We start from the raw sequence: 22488 nt of genomic DNA, 5'->3' as shown, positions 1-22488 counted from the left end.
CTGAAATGACAGACTGTTTTCAGGAGAAAACAGCTGCCTCGTTTCAGCCGTAATTCCTCCTCCTCGCATTTTGCGAGGCTTCTCTGACAGCCGTAAATTTTGAGCTGTGCTTCATTGAGTTCAATGAAGAACGGCTCAAATTACGTCTGAAAGAAGTGTCCTGCATATAATGTATATAAGTGTCCTGCATATAATGTATAGAAGTGTCCTGCATATAATGTATATAAGTGTCCTGCACTTCTTTTGACGAGGCTGTATTTTTACACGTCGTCGTTTGACAGCTGTCAAACGACGACGCGTAAATGACAGGTCGTCTGCACAGTACGTCGGCAAACCCATTCAGATGAATGGGCAGATGTTTGCCGACGTATTGTAGCCTTATTTTCAGACGTAAAACGAGGCATAATACGCCTCGTTTACGTCTGAAAATAGGTAGTGTGAACCCAGCCTTAATGGCCGCGTGTTAATACGGCTGAAAATCGTGCGGCCATTAATTTATGCACCCTTATGGCCGCACGATTTTGCAGGTAAAGGGACTTTTTAACCGCAATAGCATGCGGCCATTATCAGGGTATTTGACAGCTGCGCTGAACATGGAGCCGGCTCGGATGTTGGCCGTGTCGCGACCGTGTCAGGGCTGCAGAGTTATATCAGGCCCTGGGAAAGTTGGATGACAACAACCAATATGTATGCCATTATGGGATTGTGACCCAGCTTTCCTGAATGGCAAATCTGGTATAATATTGCAATATTGGAGTATGGAATGTATCATTGCATAAATAGGATAATTTCTCAATCAGAAACCTGGGAAAACTTTGTGACAGCCCCTGTATAATCTGTAATGGTTACCCAGTTTTCCCAGAAAATGATATTAGGCTATATTCACACGGGTGTTGTGTTTAACACGTTCGTGGGAATCTAGCCGAATGAAGTGGCAGTGCCGCAGTGGTGCTAGGAGAGTAGCATGCCACTTCAGCTTATGTCAGGTTCCACACAACCCATTACAGTGGCTAGCCAACTATGCAAGCTCTGGAAAACAGCTGAGCAGAGCCAACAAGTGCTGTGGACACACAGGTGTACGGCTCGTTACAGTATGTGTATCTGAGCTGTGTCTTCTAACGATCCCAGCACCTGTGTGTCCATCACATGACCATATAACGAGCCGTGCACCTGTGTGTCCATCACCTGACCATTAAATGAGCCATGCACCTGTGTCCATCACATGACCATATAACGAGTTGTGCACCTGTGTGTCCATCACATGACTATATAACGTGTCGTGCACTTGTGAGTCCATCACATGATCATGTAACGAGCCATGCACCTGTGTGTCCATCACATGACCATATAACGAGCTGTGCACCTGTGTGTCCATCACATGACCATATAACGTGTCGTGCACTTGTGAGTCCATCACATGATCATGTAACGAGCCGTGCACCTGAGTGTCCATCACCTGACCATATAACGAGCTGTGCACCTGTGTGTCTATCACATGACTATATAACGTGTCGTGCACCTGTGTGTCCATCACATGACCATGTAACGAGCCGTGCACCTGTGTGTCCATCACATGACCATATAACGAGCTGTGCACCTGTGTGTCCATCACATGACCATATAACGTGTCGTGCACCTGTGTGTCAATCACATGACCAGGGACAGCATTTTATCCACTGGAAGTAAACAATGAATGTTCCTACAGAATAACAACAAGCAGAGATCTTGAAAACTGTGTATTGGAAAATTGTATAACTTTTAATTATATAAAAAATAACATTCATTTGATAAAACCTGACAAACCCTTTAAGTTTGCTGTGCCATAAATGTCTGGTCAGTGGGGGTCTGGCTTAATCTAGAACCTCTGCGACCCTGAGAATGTGGAAGATTTGGGTTTTTCATCAGAGTTTTCATATACTTACAATTTAGGAGCATACCATTTCCATAGCGGGGGTGTTAAATCTTGATTATTTCATCTTCTATCACATTCCAGTGGTGTCTACGTTGTCATGTCCATGGCAACCAATCAGGTTTCATTTGCTGAACTGAAAATTAAACATAAACTGTGATTGGTTGCTATGAGCAACAATGTCTCTGAAACAGTTTTTTATTTAATCTGACTTTATTGAATACAGAAAATGATTTACATTCCTATTAACTCCTTAACGACTGCCTGACATTTTTTTTACAATGGGCAGTTAGTTGAGAGCCCCAGTATGATATTGAGTTGTTGACCTCCCCCCCCCCCCCCCCGGGAGAGAACACAGCGCAAGCCGCCCTGACACTGTCCGTAGCTGATTGCACAGTGTCAGAGCGAAGAGGTCACGCCCCCTTGCCATTTAGTTAGATAGAAACGCCCCATTGACAGTTCAGGGGCTTATTCACATATCGGGTGCCAAATATAATGGCACCAATATGTAAATAACGGAGGAAGATAGAAAAAAATTGTAAAGTGAGACAGTGTTTGTGAAGCCCGGCCTATTACACTCTGCACTCAGCTGCACGTGTATGGGCAGGTGAAAGGTTCTCTATAAATTGCAAATGTTCACAATAGGGAGGTTGTGAAAGCTTGCAACAAGGTGTAACCTTTCTCGTTGGTTGGAATGCAACATTTATAAATATACTTTTATCATACCTCCCAACTTTTGAATTCGGAAAAGAGGGACATTTTAAGCCACGCCCTTAACCACGCCCAATATCCCGCATAAGCACATCAAGTCACGGCCAGATCCTTCTGCAAATAACAGGCGCACATTGTCACTGCGGATCTCTGGACTGTCTGGATATCACAGATATTATGGATCCGGTTATATCGTCTTTATGTTACTTTTCCTATCGTGGGTATAACATTTGCTCATCACGGCGGCAGCAGCTGCAGGACAAACCTAAAGGCTGAGAACAATGAAAGTCAAGAGGGAGACCCTGTGGTGGACGACTTTTCAATTGACAGTTAGCAGAGTTACATGATGGGGATTTCTTTTTCCAGTTGTGTAACTCTGCTACCGGTCAATGGAAAAATCATCCACCAGAGCCCCCCTGTAGATAGCTCCAGATACAGCCCCCCTGTACATAGTGCCACACACAGCCCCCCTGTACATAGCGCCACACACAGCCCCCCCCTGTAGATAGCTCCAGATACAGCCTCCCTGTAGATAGCGCCAGATGCAGCCCCCCTGTACATAGCGCCAGACACAGCCCCGCTGTAGATAGCTCCAGATACAGCCCCACTGTACATAGCGCCAGATACAGCCCCCTGTAGATAGCTACACACACAGCCCCCCAGTAGATAGCTCCACACACAGCCCCCCCATAGATAGCTGCACACACTGTCCCCCTGTAGGTGCCACATTGCCGCCAGAGTGGAGAGCGGTAGAGGTAGCCTACTGCTGCCACTCTCCGCTCATCTTTGACGTCACTCACCGTCAGAAGAAAGCAGGAGTCTTGCGTCGGCGTTCTCACTGGTGTCGATGCCGGCCCGGGAGTGGACCAGTCCAGTCACCTGACCAGTGAGGTCAGATGACAGGACCACTCACGGGCCGGCATCGATCCCAGTGAGAACGCCGCCGCAAGACTCCTGCCTAGTACATGAAAAATAATTGACTTATCATGAGAGTGGAAATCAGCCAACCCTACATGAAGCAGAGCTAAGGCGGGAGTGGTAACTAGTGGGAATTGTAGAATAGTCGACAGGAGTTTGTCTATCTTGACCCAAAAAGTCCGTATAGCCGGACAGTACCAGAAAATATGTTTAAGAGTCCCCACCTCCACTCCACATCTCCAGCAAATATTAGAAGTAGTAGGATATATTAAGGAGAGGCGATGGGGCATCAGGTACCATCTATATAGCACCTTTCTAGTGGTTTCTAAGTGATGAGTAGAATTAGACAGTTGGGAGGCCAGCGAAAAGGTAGCTTCCCAATCTACACTATCCTGAGGTAAGGATAGATCAGCTTCCCACCTCCTAACACACTGGAGATCAGATTGTTGTAATGTATCTAGAATAGCCATATATGCTTTGGAGACCCCCTTTGCAGTTTTGGAGTACTGAAAAAATAGGATTCATAGAGTGATTTAGAGGGAAGGGGATCACTGCTTTTGCTTATTAAGAAATGGTGAACACGAATATACTTATAGAAATCATTAGTCGGTAAATTGAATTTGTTAGCAAGCTCTGCAAAAGTAGGAAGAACACCTCCACTCCGAATATCCCTCACCGTATTTAATCCCTGAGCAATCCAGAAAGACAGGTTCAAATTAGGAATTAGTTGCGCGAGTACCCGAATATTCATATCTGACAATCTCATAGGAAAAAGAGCTTTCTTGACCACAATTGATTTCCGCGAGTTTAGAGCAGCCTTAATAGTGAGCAGAGGCGGGACAGGAATGGGCAGTTTAAGTGCTGCGGCCCACAGATATGTATCAAGAGATTCAAAATGCCCACAACTGCTTTCGATTAGAGCCCAGTGCTTTACGTGTGCTGGATTTAACCACTGCCTTACTTGGTCTAGAATACAGGAATGATAGTACGCAGAGATATGGGGGAATCCCAACCCTCCTTGTACCACTGGGAGATATAGAATTTGAACAGCTACCCTCGCTTTTTATTTCTTCCATGCATATTTGACTAAAAGCTGCTGCAGTTTATGTAGATAAGAAACAGGAACCCCTATAGGCAGATTACGAAATAAGTAAAGAATTTTTGGCAAGATTAACATTTTAAGAGCTGCAATGCGTCCTACCCACGAAACTTCAAACCGTAGGTGGTCATCAAGCTCCTTTTCCAGTTGAGGTAATAGAGGAGGATAATTAAGCGCGTAAAGTCTTGACGCTGGGTAAGCTAATTGAATCCCTAAATAAGGAAGTCCCTGAGACGTCCATTCAAAAGAATACAAGTTTTGCAACTTTTGAACATCATTTGCCGATAATCCCATATTCATAATTTTAGATTTGCTTTCATTCAGTTTATAATAAGAAACCTCGCTGAAGGTCTCTAGAATGGACATAACATGAGGAAGTGAGTCACAGGGGTTGGATAGGACCATAAGTACGTCATCTGCAAAGAGACCAATTTTGTGCTCAGTACGGCTAATGGTAACCCCCTTGATTTCCCTGTTAGATCTGATCACCTCAGCCAAGGGTTCCATAATTAAGGTGAAAATTAGTGGGGAGAGTGGACATCCTTGGCGAGTGCCATTGGTTATATGAAACGGATTGGATTGGTACCCTGAGGTTAACACAGTAGCAGAGGGATGAGTATATAGTGCCATTATAATATCCCGTGCTTTCCCCCTAATCCCAAATTTAGCAAGCACAGCATCCAAGTATCCCCAGTGCACACGGTCAAACGCCTTTTCCGCGTCTAAGGATAAAAGCAAAGATGATGTCTGACTGCGTCCCACCCAATCTATGAGATCTATAAATCCATATCATGTATTTTTATTCTGAATACTATCATTATGTTCTATAAATATAAATATTAAATTCATGTGTCATCTTGTTAATCCAGTTTTTAATTGTAACAATAAACTCTATGTACCTAGGATATATATATATAGAGTTATGTAACCCTTTGTAGTAATCTGAAGGATTATCCAGGAGACCAACGGCACCCATGCTGCCAGTATAAGCCACCTTGGCTCTGGACCACGTCCCCCTATAGATACAGCACAATGGCAATAAAGATCACCACACAAAATAACAAAAAAGTGAACAGACGGAAAAAGCTCACCTTTCCTTATAGTCTCAGGGGCCAAAATGAAAACAAATTGTAAAGGATCTGCCAGGCACAACTTCTGTGTATACTCCCATAGGTAATCAGTCTGCACCTGAGTCTATGTCTCTGAGACTGACTCCATCTTCCACCACTCAGGATGGCAGGCTTAGGAGTGGGAGAGCCTATCGCAGCCTGGCCAGACGGAGCTAGCTCCCGCCCTCTGTCTATTTATACCTGCCTTTCCTGTTCCTCCTTTGCTTGTGATTCTTCTCGTGTGGTTTCCTGGCCCAGCTACAGCTTCTATCTATTTGATGCTGCTCCATACTGACCCTGGCTTACTGACTACTCTTCTGCTCTGCGTTTGGTACCTCGTACACTCCTGGTTTGACTCGGCTCGTTCACCACTCTTGTTGCTCACGGTGTTGCCGTGGGCGACTGCCCCTTTCCCTTTGCTTGTGTTCCCTTGTCTGTTTGTCTCGTGCACTTACTGAGCATAGGGACCGCCGCCCAGTTGTACCCCGTCGCCTAGGGCGGGTCGTTGCAAGTAGGCAGGGACAGAGTGGCGGGTAGATTAGGGCTGACTTGTCCGTTTCCCTACCCCCGTCATTACATAAATAGGTATAAACCCTTATGCATGCAATACTGCACTTGAGAGAGTAGTGAAGTGGCCAGTGGGCTTATACAATTTCATCAACATGTTCGTACGTTTTTTAAATCTTCCTGGGCCGCAATAGATCAAGTATAGCAAGTGGATGTGCGCTCCAGGTGTTCTTCTCTCCCTTGTGGAAGTAAATACTATTTATTAAACATAATATTACACCTGTAAGGGTATGTTCACACGTGCACGTCCGTTACGGCCGAAATTACGGGGCTGTTTTCAGGAGAAAACAGCCCCGTCATTTCAGCCATAATGGCATGTGCAGGCGCTTGAACGCCACGTCCATTACGGACGTAATTGGCGCTGCTTTTCATTGGAGTCAATGAATAACGGCTCCAATTACAGAACATCGTAAGACCCATTCAAATGAATGGGCAGATGTTTGGTGAGGCTATTGAGGCGCATTTTCGGATGTAATTCGGGGCTAAAACGCCCGAATTACGTCCGTAAATAGTGTGTGTGAACATACCCTAACACACAAGTAAAGTGACACGGATCCATATAATTACACGCCGTTCAGCCATAACATTAAAACCACTGACAGGTGAAGTGAATAACATTTATTATTTCGTTACAATGGAGTCTGACAGTATTATGCAGCACGTGAACAGTCAGTTCTTGAAGTTGATGTTCTGGAAGCAGGAAAAAATTGCAAGTGTAAGGAACTGAGCGACTGTGACAAGGGACAAATTGTGATGGCTGGACAACTGGTTCAGAGCATCTCCAGAGCGGCAGGACTTGTGGGGTGTTCCCGGTATGCAGTGGTCAGTACCTACCAAAAGTGGTCCAAGGAAGGACAACAGGTGAACCGGCAATAGGGTCATGGGTGACCAAGGCTCATTGATGTGCGTGGGCCTAAGGCCTCATTTACACGAACGTGATATACGTCCGTGCGACTCGCGTGCTTTTCACGCGGGTCGCACGGACCTATACAAGTCTATGGGGGCATGCAGACAGTCCGTGAGTTTTGCTCAGCGTGAGTGCGCAGAAAAAAACTCACGACATGTTCTAAAAATCTGCGTTTTTCGTGCATCACGCACCCATTGAAGTCAATGGGTGCGTGAAAACCACGAAGGTCGCACAGAAGCACTTCCGTGCGAACTGCGTGATTCGCGCAGGAGCTGTCAAACTGAATGTAAACAGAAAAGCACCACGTGCTTTTCTGTTTACAAACATCCGAACGGAGTGTCTTAGAGATTAGCGAAACGAACTTCACCGGGTTCGGCCGAACACGTTTTGACCGAACCCGGCAGGAGACAGTCACTGTCCAGGGTGCTGAAAGAGTTAAACTGTTTCAGCACCCTAGACAGTGACTTCCGATCCCAATATACGTGAACGTGTAAAAAAAAAAAAAGTTCTGACTTACCGATAACTCCCGGCTTCTTCCTCCAGTCTGACCTCCCGGGATGACAATTCAGTCCAAGTGACAGCTGCAGCCAATCACAAGCCAAGCACAGGCTGCAGCCAATCACAGGCTGCAGCGGTCACATGGACTGCCGCGTCATCCAGGGAGGTCACCAAGGACGCGTCACCAAGGCAACGGCCGGGAAGTTCTCGGTAAGTACGAACCTCTTTTTTTTTAAACAGGTTACGCGATATGGTGATCGGAATTCACTGTCGAGGGTGCTGAAAGAGTTACTGCCGATCAGTTAACTCTTTCAGCACCCTGGACAGTGACTGACGTCGACTAGCCTCATCTCTATGATGGCGGCTGCGCGAAAATCCCGCAGCCGCGCATCATACACTGATGACACACGGAGCTATCAAGTGCCTTTTGCGCACGCAAAACGCTGCGGTTTTTTTGCGTGCGCAAAACGCACACGCTCGTGTAAATGAGGCCTTAGGCTGGATTCACACGAGCATGTTCAGTCCGTAATGGATGGAACGTATTTCGGCCGCAATTCCCGGACCGAACACAGTGCAGGAAGCCGGGCTCCTAGCATCATAGTTATGTACGACGCTAGGAGTCCCTGCCTCTCCGTGGAACTACTGTCCCGTACTGAAAACATGATTACAGTACGGGACAGTTGTCCCGCAGCAAGGCAGGGACTCCTAGCGTCGTACATAACTATGATGCTAGGAGCCCGGCTCCCTGCAGTGTGTTCGGTCGAAATACGTTCCTTCCTTTACGGACCGAACATGCTCGTCTGAATCCAGCCTAAGATGAAAGGTATCTCTGATTTTTATGGGGACATGGGTTCCTGGATCTCCCTCAGCAAGCCTCCGTATTGTACAAATTGGGAGAGGGATTTGAAGTCCACTTTCTCTTTGGAGGATTGGGGTAGGGCGTTTGTGTGGACAAGGAAGGTATCTAAAGGAGTTCAGCACTGGGAAGCGTCTCAAAAATTATTGTTGAGATGGTATATTTGACCCCATCGCAAATTGCTAAATCTAGTTCAGAATACTCGGAGGTGTGCTGGAGGGGATGCGGGTGTAAGTGGTGTTATTGTCCAGGTATTCAATCATTCTGGTCACAGGTTTTTAGCCTTGCTTCTACTATCTCGTCTTGTGTGATCCCTCCAGAGCCTGCAATGGCACTCTGTTTTTTAAATATGGAAGTGATTCCAAAAAATTTCCGATTAGTGACCAGTCATATTATTCTTGCAGCACGGCTACTTATCGCTAGGGTATGGAAACTGAATGTTAACATTTCTACATCTGAGCTTATTAACTTAGTGGAAACCAACTTTGTGATGGAACGTGGGCATGCTCTCCGATATCACACCCTGTCTAAACTTAGTTCTTCCTGGGAGCCATGGATATAGACCTTCGTTGGATATTCTTTTATGATCTAATGTGTAATGCTTAGAGTATAAAGAGGAGGAATATATGATTGTGATTTCAGTAATATGATGTATGGGATGAGTTTCAACATTAATATAACAGCAGGATATTACATTTACGGTAGTCATGTCGGGTTAATTGGGTAGACATGTTCACTCTGTTTCTTCTGTTTCTTTTGTTATTGTACTTTTGTACTTCTCTGGAATAATATTTATGAGTATTGTCTAATGGAGGAATATTTGACTTCTATGTATGTGATATGTCACTCTGTAAATTCTATGTCATTCTGGGACCATTTTCTTTATTTCCTGCATTGTATGTATTTTATTATTGTTCTGTGAAAAAATGAATAAAAATTCATTTAGGGCAATGTTATGACTGGACGGTGTATATAAAAACCAGCAAATATTGGAATGCTTCAGTATGTATTTAACATTGAAGTGTATTGAATTCTATTGCTTTATAGCTAAACATTATTTTTCCAGTGTAACCTATGACAATTTTTGTATAAATTTTTTTACCAACCATACTGCCTCTATGTAGCGGATTGTGGTGGAATTCCCATGAGGTTTGTCATGACTTGGGGTATGTGGACGCACTGGGCTGCTCCACCGTAGCAGAGTAGCAGCTGGCCAAAGTACAGTCAATGAAAGTCTATAGCACAAGAGTATCTGTATGAAAGTTCTGACAGACACGAGACGTAGCAGATGCTTTGGCACCGATGATACATGGCACAGATGACACTTGGCGTGACAGATGACAATTGGCGTGGCAGATGACGCTTGGCGTGGCAGATGACGCTTGGCGTGGCAGATGACGCTTGGCGTGGCAGATGAGATCAACTCCAACACTAGACTTCGTCAGGAACACAGTTACTGGATACGGGATACTTAAAACAGGATACAGGAACACTGGGAACAGGATACAACTAAGGGACCATTTGCTAAACGAACATGGATAGACATAACAATGCTCAGGCACAGGAAGGAGGGCAGTGGTGGGCACACTGACCCTTTAAGAGGTTACCAGGGCACGTGCACGAGCCACAGCCGAGAGCAGTACATGCCGGCGTCCCCGGGGAGGAGGATGCCGGTGGAAAAGTAAATGATGCTGGCGGCTGCTGGAGGAAGCCAGATAGCGACTAACAGCGGCCGCCAGCTCTACAATGTTTCTCAGGGACAAGATTGGACGGTGACTGTAACCCTGGTTGCCTCAGTAAATATTACTGCCTTTGCATACTCAGTGTTGGACTTGTCCCCCCGAGAACCAGATGATTCTCCCTATACAGTGACAAACGTCCGAGGCTTCCTTTGTTGGCATAAATCAGGAAATCCTCCCACGCAGTTTGTAAATACCCCCCCAGAAAGAATTCAAAACAGTGAGTTTTTGCCAGTAGGTGTGATGTGAATTGTGCCTGAGGCCAAGTACATGCTGTAACACATATATCTAATATAATTGTCACATGTCACATCATAACAAAATGTTCAATGTCTGGCATCAAATTATGTGAAACCTCAAAGGTCCCTCCCGCTGTTCCCAGAAAATGACATTATATAAATATTACCCAGTGGATACCTTATTGGCATCTTACAGTAGAGAACGATATGGACATCTTTGGTAAGTAGAATATTTTCTAATGTTCTTCTTATCTTATATATTGGCGTATGTCCTCTAAACATATCCTAGTCATAATAATGGAGCCAGTATACAGCCTGGCAGTGGGTCCCTTGTTATATATAAAAAAAAATTTTTTTTGCGTATAGGATGTTATGATAAGTCATATGTCAGGATCATTTTGCTCTCTCCTGGACTGGCATCAGCCACCTTGGTTTAAGCGTGACTAATAGCCGCTAGACCACCAACCAGCAAGTCCTGTCTATGACTGATAACCCACCTGTGATGTCTTATCCCATGATGCTGCTTCCATGGGTGTCTTTGTACAGATGATTTCTGTCTGCCCGAGAGAGACCAAGAAGGAACCTTAGCGGTATATTAACAAGCGGCAGATTTGTTGCAAACATCTCTGTGACTCAAAATCAGTTCCATACGATTGAATGGGGTTGTTACTGAATGGGGTTGTTATTGAATGGGGTTGTTACTGAATGGGGTTTTTACTGAATGGGGTTGTTACTGAATGGGGTTGTTACTGAATGGGGTTTTTACTGAATGGGGTTGTTACTGAATGGGGTTTTTACTGAATGGGGTTGTTATTGAATGGGGTCTTTACAGAATGGGGTCGTTTCTGAATGGGGTCGTTATTGAATGGGGTTTTACTGAATGGGGTTGTTACTGAATGGGGTTGTTACTGAATGGGGTTGTTACTGAATGGGGTTGTTACTGAATGGGGTTGTTACTATGGATTTCTGCAAGTCCCATTTAGTTGATTCGGAAAGTTGCAAAATCTCTGCGGCATGTGACTATAACCTTAGAAGACTGTTTTTTGTGGTTTGCATACAGAGCATAATACATGTATAGAAACCTAATAAAATGAAGGACCTGTTCACAGTTCCCAATTAATTATGAGACCTCCTAACCCGGACCGGGGGTAGAGATTAACAGATATATGCAGTCTGATGAGCACATTGTCATTATTGGTCTTGATTGCTTCTATAACAGGGTCTCCATTACATTGTGGTCCATAAATTGAAACATCTAGTATTAGAAAGTTTGAGCATTTCCTATGACGTCTTCAATAAACTTCATATAACTGGTCACACAGAGCCCCAGAACTAGATCAACGCTTTCTTGAGATAATCTATGAGAATCTATTATTAATAGATTTCCAGAATGCTGCCCACATGTTCAGGCTCATTTTCCTGAGTGGTGGCTACATTATATTCTTTTTTTCATCACTGGTGGTCACTGTTTAGCATTATCGTTCTTTGCTTGCTCTAATCCTGCTCGGCTTGTGTGTATACAGCAACCAATCTGCACAAGCAGTCCTGCAGTGTAAAGCATGGGGACAAAGGAGAACCTCTGATAACTCTGGAGGGGTCCTCAGCCTCCCATTAGCCCTTATGTAGCAGAGCTAAAAATCTGCCAAACAGCAACAACTCAAGGAAATTAAAGAGTATGTCTCATAAAAACGACTCCTTTTTAAATGGAGCCCTACAAGGCGATCGGACGATCTAACTTCTCTAAACAGCTGACCACTAGGGGGAGCCGCAACTGACCAGACAGGGTAATCGTAGTACTACATACATGACAGCCATTCAAATTAATTGAGGGACCAAGCCTGTCCATGTATTACATGGACCTCTGAGTGTCTATCTGCTTTGGATCGGGTAGGGAGGGTCCTGAGACACCCCTCTATGACATCCATATGCCTTAATAGGGACAACACCTTTAATAGCAGGTAAGCCCATCCAATTTAAGAAATGATACAGCAATTGCCTTATAATATGGTCACCTTGTCATTTCAAGATATGTAATTAATGGTATTATTGTGTCCATCGCCATTATTTTCCACAGTATTCCTTCCCCTGGTACTCTGGCTATTGGCAGGAGGGGTAAGGACTGATCAGAGCACTTTGCAAGAATGTCTTAAAGACCCCGAATATGATGAATTATTGTATATTGCTACAAATGGCTTATCATCTACCAAGACGCTTCATCGCAAAAACATTGTGATTGTTGGTGCTGGGATGGCCGGACTCTCTGCAGCCAAAACATTACAAGATGCCGGACACAGGGTATGTTAGCGTAACAGTGTTACACATCCGTTTTCTAATATCTTCACCATCCCTGTTTATGAGGCTTGCAATGTAATAGAACAAATTCCTAACCCTCTTCACTTCTAAACAGTATTACCTGGGTGCCCTTCTACCCCCAAAGTCATACTATGTAACTGGGTCTCAGAGCTCAAGGAGTCCTGGACTTTGACAAACACCTTCAACTCTATCTCACTTTATATGTAGCTGGAGAAGGATCAAACACAGCAGTGGTAAATGAAAACTTCCCTCGGCCCCATAGTGGTGGTCCTCAACTTTAGATACTGGTCCCGTACTTAGACATTATTTTTCGATAACCACTTTGGGCCACCAAAGTGGATTCACCAGATAAGGCTCATACATCATACAATTACAATACAAACCAACACCATGTCAATGTCATATTCTTCATGCTTTATACTTCATATACCAGGTGACTGTGCTGGAAGCCGACAATCGTTTTGGGGGTCGTGTGAGGACATATAGAGATCCAGAGGGCTGGTATGCAGATTTGGGGCCCATGCGTCTGCCAACGTCTCACAGGTATCAGTAATGCAGTTGCATTTGGAGATGATTTGTTACATAAACATGGACCTCAGATTACTTCATTGGGTACTGGAGCCCAGAGTGCTGATCATATAAGATACAGCGCACTATGGGGTCATGTATAAAAAAAATAATCTGCATGTCAGCTTTTTGGCCTAAGAAAATGAGTCAAATTTGTCTCAGTTATACAACCTATGTACCAAACTTTCTCATGATGTATGTTCCACGTGAGATCACTTTCCAACAATTTTATGTACGTAGTATGTTTTATGAATATTCTTGACCAACGACTGACACTTATTAAAAAAAGTTAAAATTGGAAAATGTATAAAGTATCTACTATTATATATATTTTATTGTTTCATAAATCAGTGGTACCTAGGAATATATGACACGTTGTAAAATATATTATAAGGAGTCATGTTTCTCATCTTCCAGCATTCTCTAGTTCCCCTATCCCCGGCCTGAAGGCTCCCTGTAACTCCTCATGCACACGACTGTTGTGCCACTCGGGCCATTTTTAACGGCTTCTGAGTTGCACCCGATAGTCTTCACAGACCCATTCACTTTAGCGGGTGAATCGGGTCCGTGAAAACTGACCCGATTCTCCGATCCGAGGACAGATAGGACATGTTCTATCTTTCCTCGGATCACTATCGGGACTTGGTCGGCGCACATGGTCGTGTGCATGAGACTTAAATGTTTAGAAATGTCTTCAGTCACCCAAAAAAATCCATCTAGTGTGAAACAATAAAGAGAAGACAGAGAGGAGGGAGATGCGGCTGCAGTTTGTCATTCAGTGTTTTAGTAAAACAGCATAATGGGAAGAAGGAAAGGGAGGTCAGCAGGGGGACATCTGATTGTCTCAGAGCACACAGAACAGCTCTAACATCACGCCAGGAACAGCTTGCCCACTTAGCAATTAGTCTCTCAGTCCCTTTATGTTCTTTGGGCTGCAACTTCAAATTTTAATCTTGTATGACGCATTAAAAAAAATACTATTTTTTTATTTTTTTACATCGATGTGGATTGTATGATGGTACATTGCTGGAAATTCTCTGTTAACATTTATCTCAGTACTGAGGGATTGTCTGTTTTGGACAATCCCTACTTGTTAGAAAGATCACTTGACAATAAATTAACCACAAAGTTTCCCCCTGGTGGGACCCCAGCAATCAGCTGTAATGTGTGGAAAAACCTGGCAGCAACGGTTACATTTCCCTGCAGCGCCACCACAGGGGAAGTTAAGCATTACATAGTGTCTAATCAAATCAATGGATTGTCTGTGTAATCAGGACAGGTCCTGAACAGAGGACTCTCCTCAATTAACTCAAATTCCCTAGGGTCCTATTCACACAGAGATTTTTGATGCGGAAGCCAGCGTCGGAAACCCTACCAAAAAAGTCAGAAATCGCCTTCCAGCGGAAAAAAACGTTTGCGGAAAAAAGAAGCGTCATGCCCTTTCTTCAGGCGTTTCCGTCTCTGACCTCCCATTGACATCAATGGGAGGCAGAGAAAGCGGTTTTTGCAGTGTTTTGCTCGCGGAGCTCATGGTTAGGGACAAGGAACGTTGCAAATAAAGCTGTAAAGCGGTAAAGATAATGCAGGCAGGTGAAAATCTGCCTCAAAATTCAGGAAGGAATTTTGTGGCAGATTTTTCTGCCTGCAAAAAACTCAGTTGAACAGGGCCTTAGAAGGTATATGAAAATGGTTTTCTAAACTAAACAACCCCTTTAATTTGGGCCATAAAATAGAAAACTGGTAAGTTGTCATTCTATGGTGAGAGTGCTGAATATTTGTAGAGCATGCCCATAGAATATGGATTTAATATTGATGACGCTTCTGTTCTCTCCTGCAGGATTGTTCGTGAATATATTAGACAGTTCGGTCTGAAGCTGGATCCTTTTATTACATCAAATGACAATAGTTTTTATTTGTTCAACAATATCAGACACGTGCATAAGGAAGTGATAAAGACGCCAAATCTGTTTGGATTTGAACTAACATCAGAGGAAGAAGGGAAATCCGTTGATGATTTGTATTATAACTTATTAAACAAGGTATATACATCTTTCCTGTTCGGCTGGCCATACACATCAGATAGCTGTCAGCTGAATGAGCCGACAGCCATTCCTCCCGATCCACGCGTGTCTGTACTCTGAATGGGGAGAGGGGAGTACCCCTGGTGGCAGATTATGGTCCCTGAGAACATACATCAGATCGTCTGCCCAAAGGAGAAGGTACTTAGTAGAGCTAGACAGCTAAAATAAATAACATTCCTGCGCATGTTGGGGTCCCTGAAGCATATCATGTTGGTGCTATGGGGTCCCCTTCGAGAAGAGGTACATTTTTGTTGAGTCTTGCCTCTATTTTAGTGGGTGGTGAGAACCCGCACATGTATGTGGTCTCTACAGGCGTGGCAACATTAGCAGGCAAGGAAATGGAAAATGTACTTCATTTTTGAAAATGGGATGGGGGTACCAGGACCTTCTCTTGCAGGTGGCAGGTGTGTTGGTGTCAAGTAGCACTTGAAAGGGGCCCCATTTTTGTTTTTACCATGGGGCCCCCTCTATGTACACCCCTGAGTGGATACATCTATCCCAGTCATGATGTAATTTTTCAAGGCTTGCCCACCCTGGCCTCCGCTTATGTGGCCGTCCAGTACATTCTGCTATGTATAGTGAATACGCTCGTGCTGGGGCAACATGCATAAGAGCATTACAGTGAGGGCCAGACCAGCTCTACTTCTAAACTGATCACATTTATACTTTCCAGGTCATCGCAAAAGCAAATGAAAATTGCTCTGTACTTCTGGATGAATTTAACCAAGCCTCTAAGCAGGTAATACATTCATTTACGAATATATATTATACTACGGGCGCATGTACATGTCTATGAGTTGATGAGTTGGTGAAATCTTGACTGTAGTACTTACTGCAGAAGATCAGTATTGTCATGAAGTTATGACTGGAGGTAGACCTTCACCCTCTGAATCTCTATATTGAGCAGATCGATGGTTCTAGGATAAAAAGAGGGGGACATTAAAATGTATGAGGAAAAGTGTTAAAATGTGAAGTATTGTAGGACCACCCTCTCTGGAAATCACAAGTGTCAAGACGGCCCATGTTCCAGCTCCATCTGGCTGACGAAACTCAATAAGTGTCATGAATAAATGATGCCCTAAATGACTTCTTGTTTTTTCAGAGAAGTTGGATGTGAATGGTACGATGGTAACCTGCTGGTTTTGTGCTTCTTTTACATAGTCTTTTCTTGTGGATGAAGGACATCTAAGTGCAGGAGCTATTCAAATGCTTGGATACTACATGAATTCTAATGGAAACTTCTACATATCATTCATGGAATCAGCCATGGCTGTGAGTAGCAGCACCAGGTACAGTTCATAAGTTTGTTCCAGGCCATCATGGGTGAGATGGACCTGTGGTCACATGCTTCACCTCCTCTAGCCATGATTATATGGTGACCACATGTTTCAACCTCTCATGTGCATTGCTGGTCTGAGATCCATCTAACATGCCAAAAAAGAGTTAGAACTTCTCCATCCATGAGCCTCTGGAGAAAGAGGGTCTCGAAAACTCTCAGAGCTGACTTGCTTCATATTAGTCAATCAGTTTAGATATGTTTCAAACTGCTTATGGCACGTAAGACACTTTTGAGCTCTGTCTTGCAGATAATGTTGAGAATGATAGATGGATATATTTGTAGCATCTGTAGTTGAATGTGTCATACAAACAAATCTAAACTTCTACTTTTGTTTTTCCCAATAGTTTAGATGAGATTGCAGGTGGCTTCGACCAATTGCCATTAGCATTTACCAAAGGTCTAGCAAATGTCATTAGGATTAATTCCACTGTAGTCAAAGTTACACAGAGGCACAAATCTGTGGTTGTCCAGTACCGGAACAATAAGTCCTCTACTCTCACCAGCATTCCTGCGGACTATGTCATCATCACCTCCACCGCCAAAGCCACCAGACGTATAAACTTCAGTCCTCCACTGAGTAATGAGAAGTACAATGCTCTGAGTTTCATTCACTACACAAGTTCTACAAAGATTGTCCTGAGCTGCAATGAGAGGTTCTGGGAGAAGGATGGGATAGTCGGCGGACGAAGTTTTACTGATCGACCGTCTCGTTACATCTACTACCCAAGTCATAACTTCACCAATGGAAGGGGTGTCCTCCTGGCATCATACACTTTAGAAGATGATTCAATGTTCTTTGCATCACTCAGTGATGAAGATTGTGTTAATGTCGTCCTGGAAGACTTGTCCATCATCCACAGGAGACCAAAGGAAGAGCTGAGAAAACTCTGCCCAAAGTCTGTGGTGAAGAAGTGGAGTCTGGACCCATATTCCATGGGAGCATTTGCCTATTTCACACCATATCAGTTTGGAGATATGTATGAAGAGTTATCCAAACCCGAAGGCAGAATTTACTTTGCTGGGGAGCACACGTCCTTTCCTCATGGCTGGATTGACACCGCTATTAAAAGTGGTCTGAAGGCAGCAAGAGATGTTCACAGGGACAGCAGCATATTTTTCCACAAATAATGTATTGGGTTATATTGTATAGATTCATATAAATTTATGAATAGAATCAGCCTAATGAAATGAATAAACATGTAATAGATGGCAGGGCGGTATCAATTGTCAAGAAATTCTAGAGCATTATGAGATCGGGCTGCTATAAAATCCCACCAAAATATATGTGACTCACCTGTCCATAGCTCTGGTTTTCCGGATCTCCCTTAGACACGTACGTACATGGCCACCTTTCCATTTGGTCTCCTACTATATGCTTGTGGCGTCTTGGTGCACCGAACAAGGGTTGAGAAACCCCCTTTCTACTAAAAGGTGTTTATGCTATATAGTCTGAAGAGCACCCCCCCCCCTCCCTCTGGAGGACCTGGAATGTCTGATATAAATGAGAACTGTGTAATGCTCCATCTCTCCTGTGGTGGCACTGCAGGGATATTAAACAATTTCTGTCATGTTCCCCGACAGATTACTGTTGATAGCTGGGTGATCATCTTATCACTGGGGGACTCTTCTAACAAAAAGGGATTGTGATTGACCAAAGTGGACAACCCTTTTGAAACCCCTAATGACTATTGAGTTATAACAATGCTTATGGATCCCCCTGTTACATCTTTACCTTTATTCCCTATTTAAATTCTAAAAATAAAATATATATTTCAATTATGCAGAATAAAATCCTCTCTCTGAATGGACTCCCCAAAAAGGGAGGGTTCAACATAAAAATATGATATATAGACAGTGTGGAAAGGCACAGCCGAAAAACAATCCGATTTTGCATTGGGGCCCTAGAGCTTCACGTTACACGGCTGGAATCACTGATATAACGGCTTACCACTTGTAATGAAAGAAGTAAAAAGCAACAAGGCAGCAACAAACTGCAGGCAGGGCATTACGTGCCGTACAGAGGCAGAGATTTTTTTTGCATGTCCTCAGATCAAGTACAGTATGCACAGCCACATATGTCACCAATAGACTGCACTAGCCACATATGCCCCCATAACAGCCACAGATGTCCCCACAACAATGTACACTAGCCACAGATGCCCGTCTAAACAGTAAGCAAGACACAGATATCTCCAAAACAATATGACAGCCACAAATGCCTCCATAACAGTACACCAGCCAGATATGACACCCATAATAGTATGCCAGCCACAGATGCCCCATAACAATATATCAGCCACATATGAACCCCATAATAGTATACCAGCCATAGATGTCCCTATAACAGTATACCAGCCACAGATGCCCCATAATAGTACACCAGCCACAGATGCCCCCATAACAGTATACCAGCCACAGATGCCTCCATAACAGTACACCAGCCACATTTGACCCCCATGACAGTACACCAGCCACAGATGTTCCCATAACAGTATACCAGACACAGATGTTCCCATAAAAGTATATCAGCCACATATGAACCACATAACAGTACACCAGCCACATTTGACGCCCATAATAGTATGCCAGCCACAGATGCCCCATAACAATATATCAGCCACATTTGACCCCCATAATAGTATACCAGCCATAGATGTCCCTATAACAGTATACCAGCCACAGATGTCCCCATTACAGTATACCAGCCACAGATGTCCCCATAAGAGTATACCAGCCACAGATGCCTCCATAACAGTACACCAGCCACAGATGCCTCCATAACAGTAGGCCAGCTACAGAAGCTCTCACTTGCTCAATGGGAAAATATTTTTTATGTTTTGTTTACAGTCATTTCCCTTTAACCAACAAAAACAATAAAAAATACCTGCAACATACTTCCTTTTATTCAGCTGTTCCTACTTACATGCAGTTTACTTTTCTACCGCTAGAGAGCAGCAGCATCAGTGATAACTCCGTATTCATATTATTCATCTAATGACAGGGACCGCATTACAGGAAGTAACAGAAGCAATGATAGCAAATTATTAACAAAAACTATTTACATAAAATAAAAAATACTTCATAGACGAAAAAACACGAACCACCCCAGATGGGACTCGAACCCACAATCCCTGGCTTAGGAGGCCAGTGCCTTATCCATTAGGCCACTGGGGCTAATGTTGAAAAACGAGACAAAGCAGTACTAGATCTATCGTATTAGAGATATCCGGTACGACGTCTGCTCGGCGGTGTATCCGGTAAATACTGATCTAATATCAGTCTGTACAGACGACAATAAATCAAGAGACAGACGATGAAACTGCGCCACATGCGGCCTCCCTGCTGAAAGCTCCTCCGCGGGCTCCTTTCTCATAGTCAGGATGGCCGAGCGGTCTAAGGCGCTGCGTTCAGGTCGCAGTCTCCTCTGGAGGCGTGGGTTCGAATCCCACTTCTGACAATTCATTTTGCTTTGAGTTAACAGATCTGAATCCACAGATCATTAGATCTCCTGTCCTAGAAGGTTTTTGGGGCCAGATGTTCCAAGTCTGGTTTGTCAAAGAACTGCAGCATCAAGATGCGCGTGATTTATTAAGAGGCGCTTAATAAATTTGACGCATCTTGTGCTGTCCTACACCCTCCCCCCCACTTTAAAATTGCTACAATTTACACCACTTTCTGGCGTAAAAGTTAATAAATCAGTCGGACCGTTGTGTTCCCTCTTTTAAACCACGCCCCTTCTGTAAAGGGCCAGTCTAAATGAGTTGTTTTAGGCACGCTGGTGGTCCCCGCCCCTTCTGTTAAGCCCACACCCACTTATTGCTAATCAGATGGTTACCTGTACAAACAATGCTCCCTGGGAAATAAAGTATGAAAAATAGCTCCAGAAGGAAGAAAACGGTGCCTCTAGTAAGTTAATATTCGATCCTTTAGGCCGGGTTCCCACGGGTCAGGTACGCTGTGTTAAAACTGCACAGCAAATCCGACCTGGAACTCTAACGGAATTTACGCTGCTGAAAACAGAGCCGAAAAAAAAAAAAAAGTTTGTACTTATCCCCTCTCTCTCTTCAACGCGTAGTTCGGCCTCCTAAGATAATGTTGCAGGCCATGTGCCGCTGCAGCCTTTGATTGGCTACATCGGTCACATGGGATGAAACATCATCCCAGGAGGCCGGACTGCAGGAAGAAGCAGGGAGTACTGGGTAAGCATGGTTTTATTTTTTTTCCCTGAGTTGCGAGTGGTGTGTGTTGCGACATTTGCACCACGATCACAGCGATTGCCCTGCAAAAATCGCATTGTGAGAAAAAATTAAAACAAGTTATACTTACCCAGAGTCCGGCCTCCTGGGATGACGTTTCATCCCATGTGACAGCTGCAGCCAATAACAGGCTGCAGCAGTCACACGGGCTGCAACGTCATCCCAGGAGACCCGGACTACGTGCAGGGTAGAGGGAGGGGTTAAGTATGAACGGGTTTTTTCAATTTTCCGGCGCTGCTTTATCCAGCGGAAATTCAGTAGGAAAAACGCACCACAATGTGGTACAATTTTTCGGATGGAATTCCCTGGTGTTCAGGGCGGATACACTGCGCAGCGTATCCGCCCTGAACACGCTGTGTGTTCCTACCCTTAGTGTGAATTAACACGAAGCAGATTTGCTGCAGAAACTTGGTTAAAGACTTCTTTTTTGGGGTGGGTTATTTTCCGCTGTGGGAAGTAGATGTCTGATCTTATGACTTGTGATATGTGATAGACCCAGACTCCCAAATGACATTATTCAACCCAAAAAGTGCAAAATAAGGACACAAAACACTTCAATTGGGTGTTAAATAGTCAAAGCTTTATTTAAAAATATATGACCACACCCAATATGGCAAACCCCCGACTTGCGAAGAGTCACCCTCCAGCACGCAGGAGAGGAAAAACCCCCAGTGGGGGAAACCTCTAGGGAACCCATGGCTGGAGGATTGCCCTTCCTCTGGGCTTAGAAGGTGCCAAACTATATCTTAGTATAATATGAACAGGACTTAATTCGGCTGATCTGGTTGGCTAGGCGGATGTCTTCTTTCTTCCTTGGCACACGATAAAATGAATGGGCCATCCATGTAATGCACGGATTAGACGGGCCCTCCAGAGGGGTCCCCCAGATGCCTCTTTGTAGCAGCTTTCTCCGCTCTGGCTATTAGAGGGGGATCTCGTGCTGGAAACCCCCCTCTATTACATTGATATGACTTACCAACATATACAGAGAGGTTGTCTAAAGCAAATAACCCATCTGAAGAAGATGGTATCACTGTGATGAAGAAGCGGTCTTGGGTGAAGGGTCTTCACTGCTTGACCCTCTAAACTGCATCAAGGTGGGCATCGGTGGGGAAGTCAAGGTCCTCAGTCGCATCAACGTGGCAGTAAAAGCTTCTAATATGGAATCTTCTTTATGTCATAAACATTTGTATTGATGACATCAGCACATTTATTACCACTACCGCCTCATTCATTGTGACGTCACGCAGTGTTCTCAAGTATTAACCCCTTGAGGCACCATAAGGAATATACATGGCAGGGCTTAATAGGAGGTACAATTCACAATATACTGCAATACATTAGTATTGCAGTGTTTTGTACCAGCTGTCCTCCACCCCC

At 44.2% G+C, this 22488-nt stretch overlaps 1 protein-coding gene and 2 non-coding genes across 3 annotated transcripts; 2 read left to right on the top strand and 1 right to left on the bottom strand.

Moving 5' to 3' along the window:
- The first annotated feature begins 10759 nt into the window (after positions 1-10759).
- On the top strand, positions 10760-17980 carry IL4I1 (interleukin 4 induced 1). The gene is made up of 7 exons (XM_075840779.1): positions 10760-10772; positions 12627-12847; positions 13299-13408; positions 15270-15471; positions 16187-16252; positions 16675-16802; positions 17197-17980. The coding sequence occupies exons 1-7, from the start codon at positions 10760-10762 to the stop codon at positions 17978-17980; spliced, it is 1524 nt and encodes a 507-aa protein (XP_075696894.1).
- A 1973-nt stretch (positions 17981-19953) lies between these two features.
- On the bottom strand, positions 19954-20026 carry TRNAR-CCU (transfer RNA arginine (anticodon CCU)). The gene has a single exon. It is a non-coding gene; the product is annotated as a tRNA-Arg (tRNA).
- A 200-nt stretch (positions 20027-20226) lies between these two features.
- Positions 20227-20309, top strand: TRNAL-CAG (transfer RNA leucine (anticodon CAG)). The gene has a single exon. It is a non-coding gene; the product is annotated as a tRNA-Leu (tRNA).
- The last annotated feature ends 2179 nt before the right edge of the window (positions 20310-22488 follow it).

This window comes from Rhinoderma darwinii, chromosome 10 (genome assembly GCF_050947455.1).
Source record: "Rhinoderma darwinii isolate aRhiDar2 chromosome 10, aRhiDar2.hap1, whole genome shotgun sequence".
Lineage (NCBI taxonomy): Eukaryota > Metazoa > Chordata > Amphibia > Anura > Rhinodermatidae > Rhinoderma > Rhinoderma darwinii.
This window is presented reverse-complemented; position numbering and strand designations above follow the sequence as displayed.